This window comes from Lacerta agilis, chromosome 16, assembly GCF_009819535.1.
Source record: "Lacerta agilis isolate rLacAgi1 chromosome 16, rLacAgi1.pri, whole genome shotgun sequence".
Taxonomy (NCBI): domain Eukaryota; kingdom Metazoa; phylum Chordata; class Lepidosauria; order Squamata; family Lacertidae; genus Lacerta; species Lacerta agilis.
Genome location: NC_046327.1, coordinates 22,834,418 through 22,847,742, shown reverse-complemented (window position 1 = coordinate 22,847,742; position 13,325 = coordinate 22,834,418). Strand labels below are relative to the sequence as shown.

Here is a 13,325-nt window from a genome sequence, read left to right as displayed (position 1 = left end):
TTTTTGTTAAAAAATGCTATTCCCCCGTCTTGATCACAAAGAATAACCACAAGGTGAAGGGTTTGGAGCAAAGGTTCTTGTTCAAAAAAGGGGGTAGTTTTGTTTTGGTTGGGCTTTTCAGTTTCAAACAAAAGGTATACAACTGGAATACTTGATTGCGTATTATATCATTTATTCTCCAGTGGGGCTGAAATGTTTGGGGGGGGGTGAGTTTGCTGTGAACTCTGGGGGAAAAAATAACATTGAAGCTTGGCTACTTATTTTTTTTTTAATCTATTCATTTTATACTTCTCAGACAGATTTTTCCCTGGGGTGAAACAAAGGTTAACTGAAATTTCCTCTGTTGTGTACCTGAACGAATCAGCAGTTTGAGAAGGAAATCCCATTGATGGGCAAAGAGAGTGACAGGCTCTATTTAAAGAATTCCCCCGACTGTGTGGTAGACCAACCATGCCCTGAATTTAACTGTTCCTGTGGTCCTCATACCCACCAGAGAGAGAGAGAGAGAGAGAGAGACCTAGTTTGTTCTCTAAATGTTGCACTCAGCTTTGAAAAAATCAAGAACCATTGACAATTGAGAATTAGCATTACTAACAGTGAATCAACTGAAATGATGCAGAGTGTAATGTTATAAGAGAAAATATGAAGCAGGTGGAAACAGAAATGTGTACAGTGAGCTATTGCATGTATTTTGATTTTTTGTAAATCGTGTACACTTCTAGAATGCAGTAAAGTTAAAATATATGTGGTTTGGGTGAGAACAATTTTTGTTTCATCTATATTATAGTTCCAACATATTATTTGGCACTCTGGAGAAGATAATGAAGTGGAAAGGGCATAATAGAAATGATAGATGAGTAGAAAACAGCAAAATACATAAAGGCCTATATATGAAAAGGTGGAGGGGAGGGTTCCAGTACATGACAAGTTTGCTTGTTTGTTTGTTTTTGCATTTGAAACAAACTGCTTGAAATATAAAAGCACACATCTTCATTTGGATTAAACAATTTAAATTCTTGTCTTGTAGATCTCCTTAAAGTCTAGCATTAACTCACCATAGTCACCAAAAGGACAGAGGCTTCAGAGATTATAAATTCATGTCATAGCTTCTAGCTGTCAAACTACTCTTCAGGTGACAGCCTACTCCAAGGGTTACCAATGGTTTAAACAGATTTAGATGGCAGTTAATTTTTTCATTGCTTTTTAAATAAAACAAAAAGCAAAAACAAATTAATAGCTATTGAATCAACATTAAAATGGGAAGCAAATTTCCTTTTCCCCTTTGGATTGTGTTTTTCATGATAGCGACATGATAGGTTTCGTCAACTAAGGATTACTTAAAGGTACTGCGGTGCATCAAGATAAAAGAAGAATTTGTAGTGTGGTCAATTATGTCAGATAAGCACAGTGATATGGTATGGTTGCTGTGAGAAGGAGGTCTGTTGCTTCATTAGAATGGATCTGTCAAAAACTGCTTCAAATAATTCCTTGGGGGAAGTTTATGGATCTCTTCAGAGTTCTTCCGCTTTTATGGGATACTGACAAATAATCCATTCCATCAACGGGTTTCATCTTTTATAATAAATGATCTTCTCACTCACCAGGACAATAGTAAGAAATCCCTTTAAATGGCTACAGGGGTTTGGAGTGCCTTCATGATAAAAAATTGATTTCAGTTTTATCCAGAAATCATTCCATCATCTTGGAGAGACTGAATGATTTATCCCGAGCAACTTCTGTTGTTTCTGTAGTGTTCCACCTTGATCCTGCTGGCAATTTATTCATCCTCAATTGCCATAAATGTGATTCACTAACAGTTTGATTACAGAATAATGTCTGGTTGAATGCTGTTCCAGTATGCACAAAAAGACAAAAGGCACTATAGGCCAAATGTTCTCCTTTGTCAATAAACAGCACAGAATAGGTAATTGGAGATCTTACTGCAGTTTTACAATTAACTACACATTTGTTTTGATTCTCGAGTGATGTAGAGTAGTCCTGTGTTATCTAATTCACATACTTTACAAAAGATTTGTGCTCCCCCCACAGGATAATTAGCCCAGAATAATGATCATCCTTGGGTTCCTTATAATCACTTTGCAGACTCTAGTGTCCATTTCACACACATAGAAATATATAAGAAGGGAAACTCACCTTTTCAATAACCTCTATGTACACAAAACTAAGCTTTTGTAATTGTGTGACTTTATAATTAAACACTGTTTGTCAGAAAGTCTCAACTAAACAACTTGTTCAGAACAGCTCATACAGGATCCAAATCTACACCCATCTTTGACAATGTTGCATAAGCCACACATTCCAACTAAGTATTTTCATGTGTATGCATCTGGGGCATAGTTGTAAAACCCACCTCACGGTAATGCAAAACTTTATTAAAAATTGCCCCATGGTTTTTAGAGATCATAGATGGCTGATAATGTGCATATTCAAGAATTAATGCAAATATGATATCTGTGAACACAGTATGCTGATGCATGAAGGAATTGCAATAATTGTAGCCATTTTCTAAGCATGAACTCTTGGCATGCTATCTGTACCATGCTTTGTGGGGTGGAGGCAGTATAAGAGGGCAGCTTTATGAAGAATCTTTCCCTTAGGCCAATAAATCTTTTACCCTGCTGAAATCCCACAAGGAATTTGGTTTTTGCTCTGTAAGATGTGCCTGGAAGAAAATTCAGAGGTGATTGCTTAGTACATAGTGCAAATTTTAGAAATACATGCCAGTTCAGACTAATCTCCGTCTTTCATAAGGTAAGTGGTTTAGTGGATAAAGGGAATGCAGTAGATATAATCTTCAGCATAATCAAATTTAGCAGTGCTTTTGACACAGTTCCACATGACATTCTCATAAGTAAACTAGTAAAATTTGATTGTAAATGCTTTGGAGGATAGGGTTTTGGATTGGAATGAATTTGGTAGTTTAGAGAACTGGTCTGTAAGCCACAAAATTAATTCCAAGAAAGATCAAATGGAGTTATGCAGATCATGAAATGTCGGATAACTGAATGGTCGTGCTGGGAAGGCCATGATTAATAATAAACTGAATATTTTTTCAGTAGTGTGTGAACTGCTGTTACTGTTTTTTAAAAGCTAGCTAGTCCTTTACTAACAAAACTATTATCGTATTTTTCGGAATAAATTCAGAAAAAAGACACTATAGGACAAAAAGTTGAAAGAAAGCAACTTGGACCCCATCTGCACTATGTATTTAAAGCAGCCTGATACTACTTTAAACAGTCATGGTTTCATCAAGAATCTGGGAACAACAATTCTCAGAGTTCCCTGGGAAGGGACACTGAGTGTTACACCACGCTGGAAATTGTAGCTCTCTGAGGAGAATAGGGGACTCCTAACAACTCTCAGCACCCTTAACAAACTACAACCCTCAGGATTCTTTGGAGGAAGTCATGACTGGTATGAAATGTGCTTTAAATGTAGAGTACAGATGGGACCTTGGATTCAGATTGTGTTGCCACTAGTGGGAGGTGGGATTTGTTAGTTCCCCTGCAGCTCTCTGTGTGCTGTCCCAGAATCTGTACTGACGGGTTGGAGAACCCGCTGTAATGATGTGAGAGGTGGAACTGACAATAGTCTCCTCCTCTTTAATTCTTTCAACAGTGGGATTCCTCCACTAGATGATGGAAAGAGCCTTTGTGTGTGTGGAAAGTGAAGTGTTTGCTGAGAAAGAGATATCAACTTTATTCCATTGCACTGTTTGCCAACCTAGCAGTTTGAAAGCATGCAGTGCAAGTAGATAAATAGGTACCGCTCTGGCGGGAAGGTAAACGGGGTTTTCGTGCACTGCTCTGGTTCACCAGAAGCGGCTTAGTAATGCTGGCCACATGACCTGGAAGCTGTACGCCGGCTCCCTTGGCCAGTAAAGCGAGATGAGCGCCGCAACTCCAGAGTTGTCTGTGACTGGACCTAACGGTCAGGGGTCCCTTTACCTTACTGTTAAGTTTTATTGGACTAATTACTTGAATATATAGAATCATTGCAATGTTGGTTCCATAAAAAGTTACATATGTACCGGTAACTTACATTTAACTCTTATTGAGGTACAGTGCCAGTTACAGGTGGGTAGCCGTGTTGGTCTGCCATAGTCAAAACAAAATCGAAATTCTTTCTAGTAGCACCTTAGAGACCAACTGAGTTTGTTCCTGGTATGAGCTTTCGTGTGCATGCACACTTCTTCAGATACCTGGTATCTGAAGAAGTGTGCATGCACACGAAAGCTCATACCAGGAACAAACTCAGTTGGTCTCTAAGGTGCTACTAGAAAGAATTTTCGATTTTGTTTTGAGGTACAGTGGTACCTCTAGTTGCAGACATGATCCATTCCAGGGTGCCGTTCGCACCCCAAAAAGTCTGCAATTAGAGAGTGCGATAGAGTTCTTCTGCTCGTGTGCACATGTTGAAACCCAGAAGTATACACTTCCAGGTTTGCTGTGTTCATGTTGCTGAAAAGATGCAACATGAACCTAACGCAACATGAGGGATTCACATTCACCACCGCCTGGAAAAGTTGGATTAATTACAGTAACTGACATCCACCTAGCTGCTTCAGTGGGTAATACATACAGATCGTCATTAAGCAACTTTGTTGACGGCTTTAGAAGGAACAGATTTCACTGTGGCATTGGATTGGTTCTGTTAATAAGGCAAGTATTGTTGGCATTTGAGAGACAAAGGAGTGTGCCTTTGGGGATAAAGTCAAATCGCTGCATTACCAGTGCTGAAGTGACTTCCCCAGGACACAAACCTGGGTGGTGTGTATGGAGGTCCTGACTGCCCAAACGACAACCCCAGCCTTGCTGATGTGGTTCAAAGGAAAGCAGAGCAATATGTTTGGCACCAGCTTGGCTGTAGCAGTTGCCAGAAGGAGGTGTACAAGGTGCCATCCAACCATTTTAGGGACTCCGCTCTCTCCTGGCAGCTTCCAGCAGAGCGCAATGACCACCTGCACCATGCTGCTTCAGGGTTGCTTATATATGTGAACTTATCCCGAGTTTGGCTGCAGCTGCACACACTGCAGAACACACTGAATGTTCCTTGTAAAAGTTGAGTGGGCTCCTTCTTTTTTCCTTTTTCTACTTTGGTTTCCTCTGCTCTGGGCCATTATTGGGATCTAAAGGTCACACACAGAGAGGTGGTAGATGGTTGGTGGAAGGACCTGGGTGAGAGGCAGGAAAGTGAAGATCTCCCAGGGTTAGAGACTGGGAGTAGAAAGGAAATCTTCCAGGTGAGAGCTGGGAGGGTCCACCACTTTTTGTAGATGACAAGGGTTGAGAGCTACCTTTGAGAGAGACTCTGTGTTCTTTTTCTTTCTTTCTTTCTTTCTTTCTTTCTTTCTTTCTTTCTTTCTTTCTTTCTTTCTTTTATCTTTTAATAAAATCTTATTTAAAAAATAAGGCAAGTATAATGTATATGTATTGACACAAGGGGTCAGCTCTACTTTACTGTATTAATGTCATAAAATTGTTTCCTAAAAATACAACATTCACATACTGTAAAAAAATTGCTTATGGCTCACTGCATCAATATGGTATTAATTGCCCTTTGGTAGACATGATATACATAAATATGCTTCAGAAAAAAATCTGATCCAATTGATGAAACATCTGTAAGTTTAGGCTTGAACTAAAAGCCTTTATAGGAGCTGAAAGGAAAGATAGTGTGATTGATACCAACTCAACTGCAAGTAGAGAGAAACTAAGGAATTAATTCGCTATCAGGAACCAGGGAATTGTGCTGTCAGGAACCAGATAATCAGAGATGGATTGCATGCAGAGAATTAGGCATTTCTTATTTCTCCCTTTCCCGACATCAGTTGGCCATTGAAAATGTAGTTTAATGAGCCAGTCAGATACTGGATGTTGCTCACTAATAGGGCTTTGGAGCTGTGTCTGAAGACTGTTGTCACATACATCTGTCCAGGCCACAATGGATCAAATTTTGAGATTGGTGAGATAATTAGATGCACTAAAAAAAATTGTGCTCAGTATATGCAGTGTTCGGTATTACAGGACAGGATATTCAAGAATTCTTTAAACAGATTGAAAAGTCATTGGGCAAATATTTTTCTCATTGTCTAGTAGTTAGTAGATTCTTGTTAAATGACATTGTTGGTTCACAAGGGGAAAAAACTATAGCTGGGCCCCTGCAACAATTACATTGGTTATTTATTTAAATGAGCAAATTGTGAATCTGGAGCAACACAAAATTTGGCATCTATTTCTTTGTGGGTAATATCATTTACAACTTCTACATTAAGAACTTGGGTAAAGCAGGTGAACTCTTCTCTTTAAAAAGCAATAGATCTAGCAAAAATTACCACTGCAAACTACTGTGTGATTATTTGTAAAACTTTGTGGGACAAAAGGTATTTTATTCGTTACTAGTGGCTATTTGAAGTATCAAGCAGATACTTCTTTTTTAACAAAAGTTTCCTGATAATAATATTAGATGTTCTTATAATTTCTAACCATGAAATAGTAAATGACGGAAGAAGCAAGTTCGGGACTAATAAAGATATTGGCAGTCCATAGGTAAAGGTAAAGGTACCCCTGACCGATAGGTCCAGTCGTGGACGACTCTGGGGTTGCGCGCTCATCTAGCTCTATAGGCCGAGGGAGCCGGCGTACAGCTTCTGGGTCATGTGGCCAGCATGACTAAGCCACTTCTGGCGAACCAGAGCAGTCCATAGATGGGGCAAAAAAGGAGAAACAGCAAACTATTTTACCAGTCTTTCACCGGTGAAATGAAAATATATGAGTCGTGCAGGACATAGCAATCACTACAGCATTAATGAGCACATGCTGCAGCAGTCAGTTTCAAATTTTCCATATTACTGGATATTATTTTCTAGAGTGGGCACTCTGTTCATGTGATGTGCTGGCTGGACCTGTGTGTATAATTATAACCCACCTGTTAAAATATTCAAGACTACTTACAACAATAGTTAAAATAAAAAAATAAAAGTATTGAACAGCCCAAATCACTCCAACAATGATAAAACTCATGAAGCAGCTACTGTGGAAATTAAATAAATAAATAAATAAACACACCTCAAAATCTGTTGGGCCTTCCCCTTGTCCCACACGAACTGAGCCTCTTCTCCCTTGAAGCTGCACATTGCAGAAGATGACAGTAGTGGTAGGGAAACTGTTTCAGGAGACTTTGTCTACTATTCCTGCTCTTCTTCTTAGAAAATCTCCAGTAGCTTTCAAGGAGCCCCAGGGTTCCTTAGAAAACACATATGCTCATTGCTCATACTGGAAAAAACTGCAATTTTCACACCATTATTTACACATGGTAGATTGTTGCAGATCCTGATCCTGATATGATCAAGCACCAAGGTGGGTAAAAGTATAAACTAAAAGTTTGGGCGTGTCACTACTGAAGTTCATTTTTTCAGCTTTTTAAATATAAGATTTACAACTTTTAAATGAGAAATTAGACATAGTTTTGAAAATCAACTTTAATGGTTTTTCAAACATCTTTTTCAGGAGAAGGTGGAGAAGACTGGAACATCAGTGATAAAGACTTGGAGGTAAATTGATAACATGTTGCATATTCTTTGGCTGTTCTTGTGAATGATCAACAAACTCTGTGGGTGCCTCTCAAAATCCCTTTATATAAGACATATTAAAATAGTCTAATGTGTGTAGATGTGTTGCTTTTACAAATGCAGGGTGTATTGTCTTATAAATTGTGTTGTTTTCCTTACATTTTGTAAGAATTAAAATTCAATTTCCCATGATAATTTGTAACGCAATAAGCAGCAACCAATTATTATAGGAGGAAGAAAAAGATAATGCTCGTCAGTGGATATAGTTATTTTCTTTTTAATCAAGATTTGGCATTCAAGTGAACATTTATGCCATTCCATAATACCTTTCACTGACGATAGAATATACAGTAAATCAAGGAAGTGTATTTTGGAAAAGTACAGCTATGGGTACATTTGCAGTGATAAATTTATGTATCCTCATAATAACTGGAAACATGAAAAACCAAGAGATATAAGAACTAAAAACTTAATAAAGAATTAGATACAGTGGGGTGGTTTGGTACAAAGCAGCCTCCTCACCTTACACAAATGGATTTGAAGTAGCTTTCTGTGAGTTAGCTGTCAAATTTGTATAGGGAGAATAAGTATATAGATTTCCCCTCTTCATTAAAAGTTGCCCTGATCTAACTAAACTCCCTGTTATCATATCTTATAGTACCTGATGGTCCTGAAGAAAGCTATTACTTTTAAACTTTTCCCAAGCAAGTATCCTCATTAAGCGTGTGTGTGTGTGTGTGTGTGTGTGTGCACGCGCACACAGTGAATAGATTCATAAATAATTGTTCAGCCCCCAAGTTAAACACTGGGTCATCTGGGTGGTAGTGGGTCATCACTACCACCCATGATCAGCTAGCACAGACCAAGCAGAAAAATGCCACATGCAGGTCCCATCAACCCCACCCAGCATGCCAGTGGCCAAGTTTGATGGGAGCTACATCACTAGAGTCACATCTTAGCCAACCTTTCTATAAAGGTTGGTATAGAATCTGAAACAATGCAAGGAACCCCTTTCTTTGCTTATAGAAGCTTAACAAGCCAATACATTTTTTCTTTTGCACAACTCCATTAGCAGCAGTATTTGAATTTCCAAATGTAAAAAAAATGTTTTGCTCATAAGTACTTCAGACTAATGGTTGACTTGGTTCATAATGGGGCCTAAGCCAATTTTGTCACACCCTCCCCCCCCCAAAAAAAAACTTTTTTGCTTTTCTCTGAGAGTTGAAGATGTCATTGGGAACTTAAAATACCTCCCCTTCCCTGAAAGTCCCAGAACACTAACCATCCTCCCACTTATTCCTGACTGCATCTGTGATGTCCTTGGGAAATAACATTTCCAAGGGATCCTAACATCAGAAAGGGAGGCCTTTCAAAGATCATCTCTAATCATGTTTGATATTACCAGAAAGAGGGTTAGTGGATGGAGACCAAGACAGGAGGGAGTTACCCAGCTTGAATTATGATCTGAGCTGGATAAGAATTTGTGGGCTGTATTATGGCTTAGCACAGTGTTTTTCAACCTTTTTGGGGCAAAGGCACACTTGTTTCATGAAAAAAATCACGAGGCACACCACCATTAGAAAATGTTAAAAAATTTAACTCTATGCCTATATTGACTATATATAAAGTAATTCTCTTGAATAGGAATCAAATAAACACAAAGAAAGTATTTTATAATTCTTGGACTTAAGAGCAGGGGTCCCCAAACTAAGACCCGGGGGGTCGGATGTGGCCCAATCACCTTCTAAATGCTGCCCGTGGATGGTCCAGGAATCAGCGTGTTTTTACAGAATTGGAACCTGTCCTTTTATTTAAAATGCATCTCTGGGTTATTTGTGGGACATAGGAATTGTTCATATTTTTTTCAAAATATAGTCCAGCCCCAAGTAAGGTCTGAGGGACTCTAGTCTTGTACCTGAGTGACTTTTTGTGACAAAGACATGAGTGGAGAAGCTCCTGAACATCCTGACATGATATAATTAACTGCCATGCCACACTTGAGAGCCCAGCCAATGTGGTGATTCCCTTTTTTGTGATGATCTTGTGCTTTGGGAAGTTCAAAGAGGTTGAACCAGCAAGTGCAAAATAAATGCAAAAGGAAACCTACACATCCTAATTATTCATCATTTATTAGCAAAGTGCTCTCACCCAGCTGAAAGGAGCCAGGCTGTTATTTCCTCCAAACAGCAAAAGAATTCTTAATTTATGTAGGTTGGAGATGACTGCACTTTGGGAAACGTTTCCCTTGAGAGGTTATAGATGCGGTTTTGCATCCGATTTGGTACTGAATCCTCTCTCTATCTCCCCCCCCCCCCCGGCCTCCGCCTCGCGCGCGCCATTTCCAAGCCCCCACCCACGCCCACCGCCGGCTCCCTCCTCCTCATCTCCGGCCCGCTCTTTCCACCCCCCTCCCACTTCTAAGATGTGCGCACCTACATTGGCCTCGGAACCCCACTCGCGACAAGGGGCGCGCGGCGCGCAGCGCGCAGGACCCCTTCAGGGCCACACCGACAGCCGAGGAGACAGGGAACTCCGACGATTGGCCTGACGATTGGCCGGCGGGAGGGCGAAGGAGGGAGGGAGGCGCTTTTGAGGCGGCCGGCCCGGCTGCCGCGTCCAGGGCCGTGCAATGCAGCCTCGGCGCTGCTGGGGCAAGGCGGGTGTCTGTTTTCGGCTCTGTGTACAAACGCGGGCTGACCCTGATTGGCTGAAGGAAGGCAACAACAACGGCCGGGACGTTTTTCCCACGGCACACCAGGCAACATCTCACGGCACACTAGTGTGCCGCGGAACAGTGGTTGAAAAACACTGGCTTAGCATTATGAGCTGAGCAAATTTGGTGTTACAAACTGCCTTCCAAATTTCAGGAAGACCACTCAGTGCAGTGAAGTATACAGTTGTTTTAGAAGAAGCTTGCAGTATGAACAAGCCCTTCCATTTAGATGTTATTTTTAGAATCATAGAATTGTAGAGTCAAAAAGGACCCTGAGGGTCATCTAGTGCAACCTCCGCAATGCAGAATTTGCAGCTAGATCGTCCATGACAGGTGGCCATCCAACCTCTGCTTAAAACCCTCCAAGGAAGCTTAGTCCACTAACTTCCGAGGGAGTCCATCCTACTGTTGAAGACCTGTTTAATATCAGAAAGTTCTTTCTGTTGTTTAGTCAGAATCATATTTCTTGTAACTTGAAGGCATTGGTTCAGGTCCTATCCTCCAGAGAAGGAGCAAACAAGCTTGCTCCATTTTACATGTGATAGCCCTTTAGATATTTGAAGATGGCTATCCTATCTCCTCTCAGTCTTCGCATCTCCAAGCTAAACATATACAAACATATGCAACCATTCCTGAAAGGCTTGATTTCCAGACTCTTGATCATCTTGGTTGCCCTTCTCTGTACACATTCTGATTTGTCAATATCCTTCTTCAACTGTGGTGCCCAGAACTGGACACAGTATTCCAGGTGTGGACTAATCAAGGCAGAATAGAGAAGGACTGGTTTTTTCCCTTGACACCATACTTCTGTTGATGCAGCCTAGAATAGCATTAGCTTTTTTTGCTACAGCATCAGAGGGTTAGATAAAACTAATTAACATGTAATTTCAAGTTTGCTTTCTTAAATTTTACTTTTAATTGTACTGGAACTAGATGCAGAACCCAAATTTTCTAATCATTGCTTCTGTTTTTCTGCCACATACCTTACTAATTTGGCTCTGAAGAACCTGATTCTTGAAAGTAGTTAGTGAATATATAGAAAAGTGGTTTGGCCATGGTCATATAAACTATAGATTCTGAACTGACTGAACCCAAAGATTGCTCACTAATGTATTGTTGAGGCAGTGAACACTTGGACATTTGCACCAGTTTTTATCATTTTTTAAAAGATACTTTATTAATTTTTAAAATGAAGACTAAATACAAGGAACATCAAACATGCAGATACAAAAGGAAAAGAAAGGAAAAATGGACTGAATACCATTGAAAATATTTTACTTGTGTGGCTGGTCACCATTTTTGGCTTGGTCACTGCTGAAAAATGCTAAATACAGTATTCCAAAGCCAGAAAAATTGTGGCTAAATAGGATTTTATGAAAAGAAAACTGTCAAAGTAGAATTATGAAATTTTATCACGAACAACTGCTTTTCCAAAGATTGCTCTCTCCTTATGTTTTTGATATTCTACAGTTCTTGCACTTAGATTTCTTATTACTCTTGCATATCAGCTCTCGCAGCGGCTGCCTTTTACATCTGTGCACAGGTTTACTTGACCTTTAGCTTTATCCACAAATAGCTGGTGCAATATGTGCTCCTCTAATTGAATAACATGGTCACTATCAACTGTAGTCTTCAGCATTAGAAAGACAGTAGGTGCCCATTACTGCCATTGACTACACTGTATTCAGCCAAATAAATAAGGAAATGACCGTGTCTCACTGCAAAATCATTTCACAGATGGTCTAAGGATAATAGCAATATTAAGAAAGAGAAGGCTTTGAGAGTCTCTTGATTCCAAGTTCTCCCCCCCCTTAAAATTCCATTTTCTCTTTTTCATATTCACATACCTAAGAATTTATAGAATATTTGTGAGGTCAATGTTTTGGTTTTTGCTGTTTCATTTATGTTTTCTTGTTGCTTTTTTATCTACCCATTCACCCACAGAATAAAGTGCTTCAAGAGATTATATATCCATGAATTTATTCATGGCAAGTTGTTTTTGCAATTATTTTTGATGCATTTTGCAGAATTCTTTATTGTGAACTAATGCTGACAAAGGTTGGCTTAACTACGGAAAAAGAGACATACCATCTTCTAAAAATGCTTTCCCCCTTCTTTCTTTCTTTCTTTTTTGACGGGAGCTTATCCAGTTACCAATGGGTAAAAGGCTTACCAGGGATTTAGATGACTTTGTTTAAACAAGTATACAAATGCAGAGCTGAATTTTTGACTCAACCTACTAGCCTTAATAGCTACAAAGTCTAGAATGGCAAAACAATAAGCTTCAAACTTCTAATGAATTTTCTTTTCATTTCTTTAGGCACGGATTGGCAACTATGTTACAGTGCGGCACAACAACAGATACTACATGCCAGACAAAAATGTCACTTGCAGAAATTGTGATAAACGAGGTCACTTATCAAAAAATTGTCCTACCCCAAAGGTAAATACAGTATTCTGATTTGTCTATGAAGAGAGCAATTTATTCTGTCAGTTGACAGCTTTCAGACTTTTAAAGCTCTGGTAAGAAATAATTGTTCTGAAGGGACATTTTGAGAGGGGGAAGGAGGAGATGATCGTTTCCCTCCCTCCACGCATGACAGTTGAGAAGACAGTTTTGTCCCAGGGATCAACAGTTGCAGACTCTTTTGAAGTTTGCACCCTATACTTGGGGGGGGGGGGTGTTCAAAAGGCATGCTGCACTTATGTGAGAGGAATTCCCTTGGCGTTGGGGGCGGGCAGAGGAAATAGTTCAAGGACAGTATCTCCCCGCCTCTGATTTTAGCAGTAAATTATGGGCATGATCCCCATGCAGAGGATTCCCATATGCTCACTGTTAATTGGTTTCTCCCTCACATCACATTGCTGCATGTTTCCCATATCCACCTACCATGCTGGCTCTGCACAGGCAACTTGCAGAAAATCTTCATGGGCTTCCCATTGCCCCCTTGTGCTGTCTGTATGGAAATCTAGACTGGGGGTAGGGGAGTGAGGCAGATCTTCTTTCTGCATGCAGGTATG

General features: G+C 39.9%; 1 protein-coding gene across 2 annotated transcripts in view; it reads left to right on the top strand.

The window, feature by feature from the left end:
- The window catches only part of ZCCHC7 (zinc finger CCHC-type containing 7), a 123,633-nt gene that overhangs the window by 63,607 nt on the left and 46,701 nt on the right, over window positions 1-13,325 (top strand). For both annotated transcript variants that reach the window (XM_033173034.1, XM_033173035.1), the window contains exons 3-4: window positions 7,530-7,573; window positions 12,625-12,747. In XM_033173034.1, the coding sequence (XP_033028925.1) occupies window positions 7,530-7,573; window positions 12,625-12,747 (167 nt within the window). The remainder of the gene's footprint in view (window positions 1-7,529; window positions 7,574-12,624; window positions 12,748-13,325) is intronic.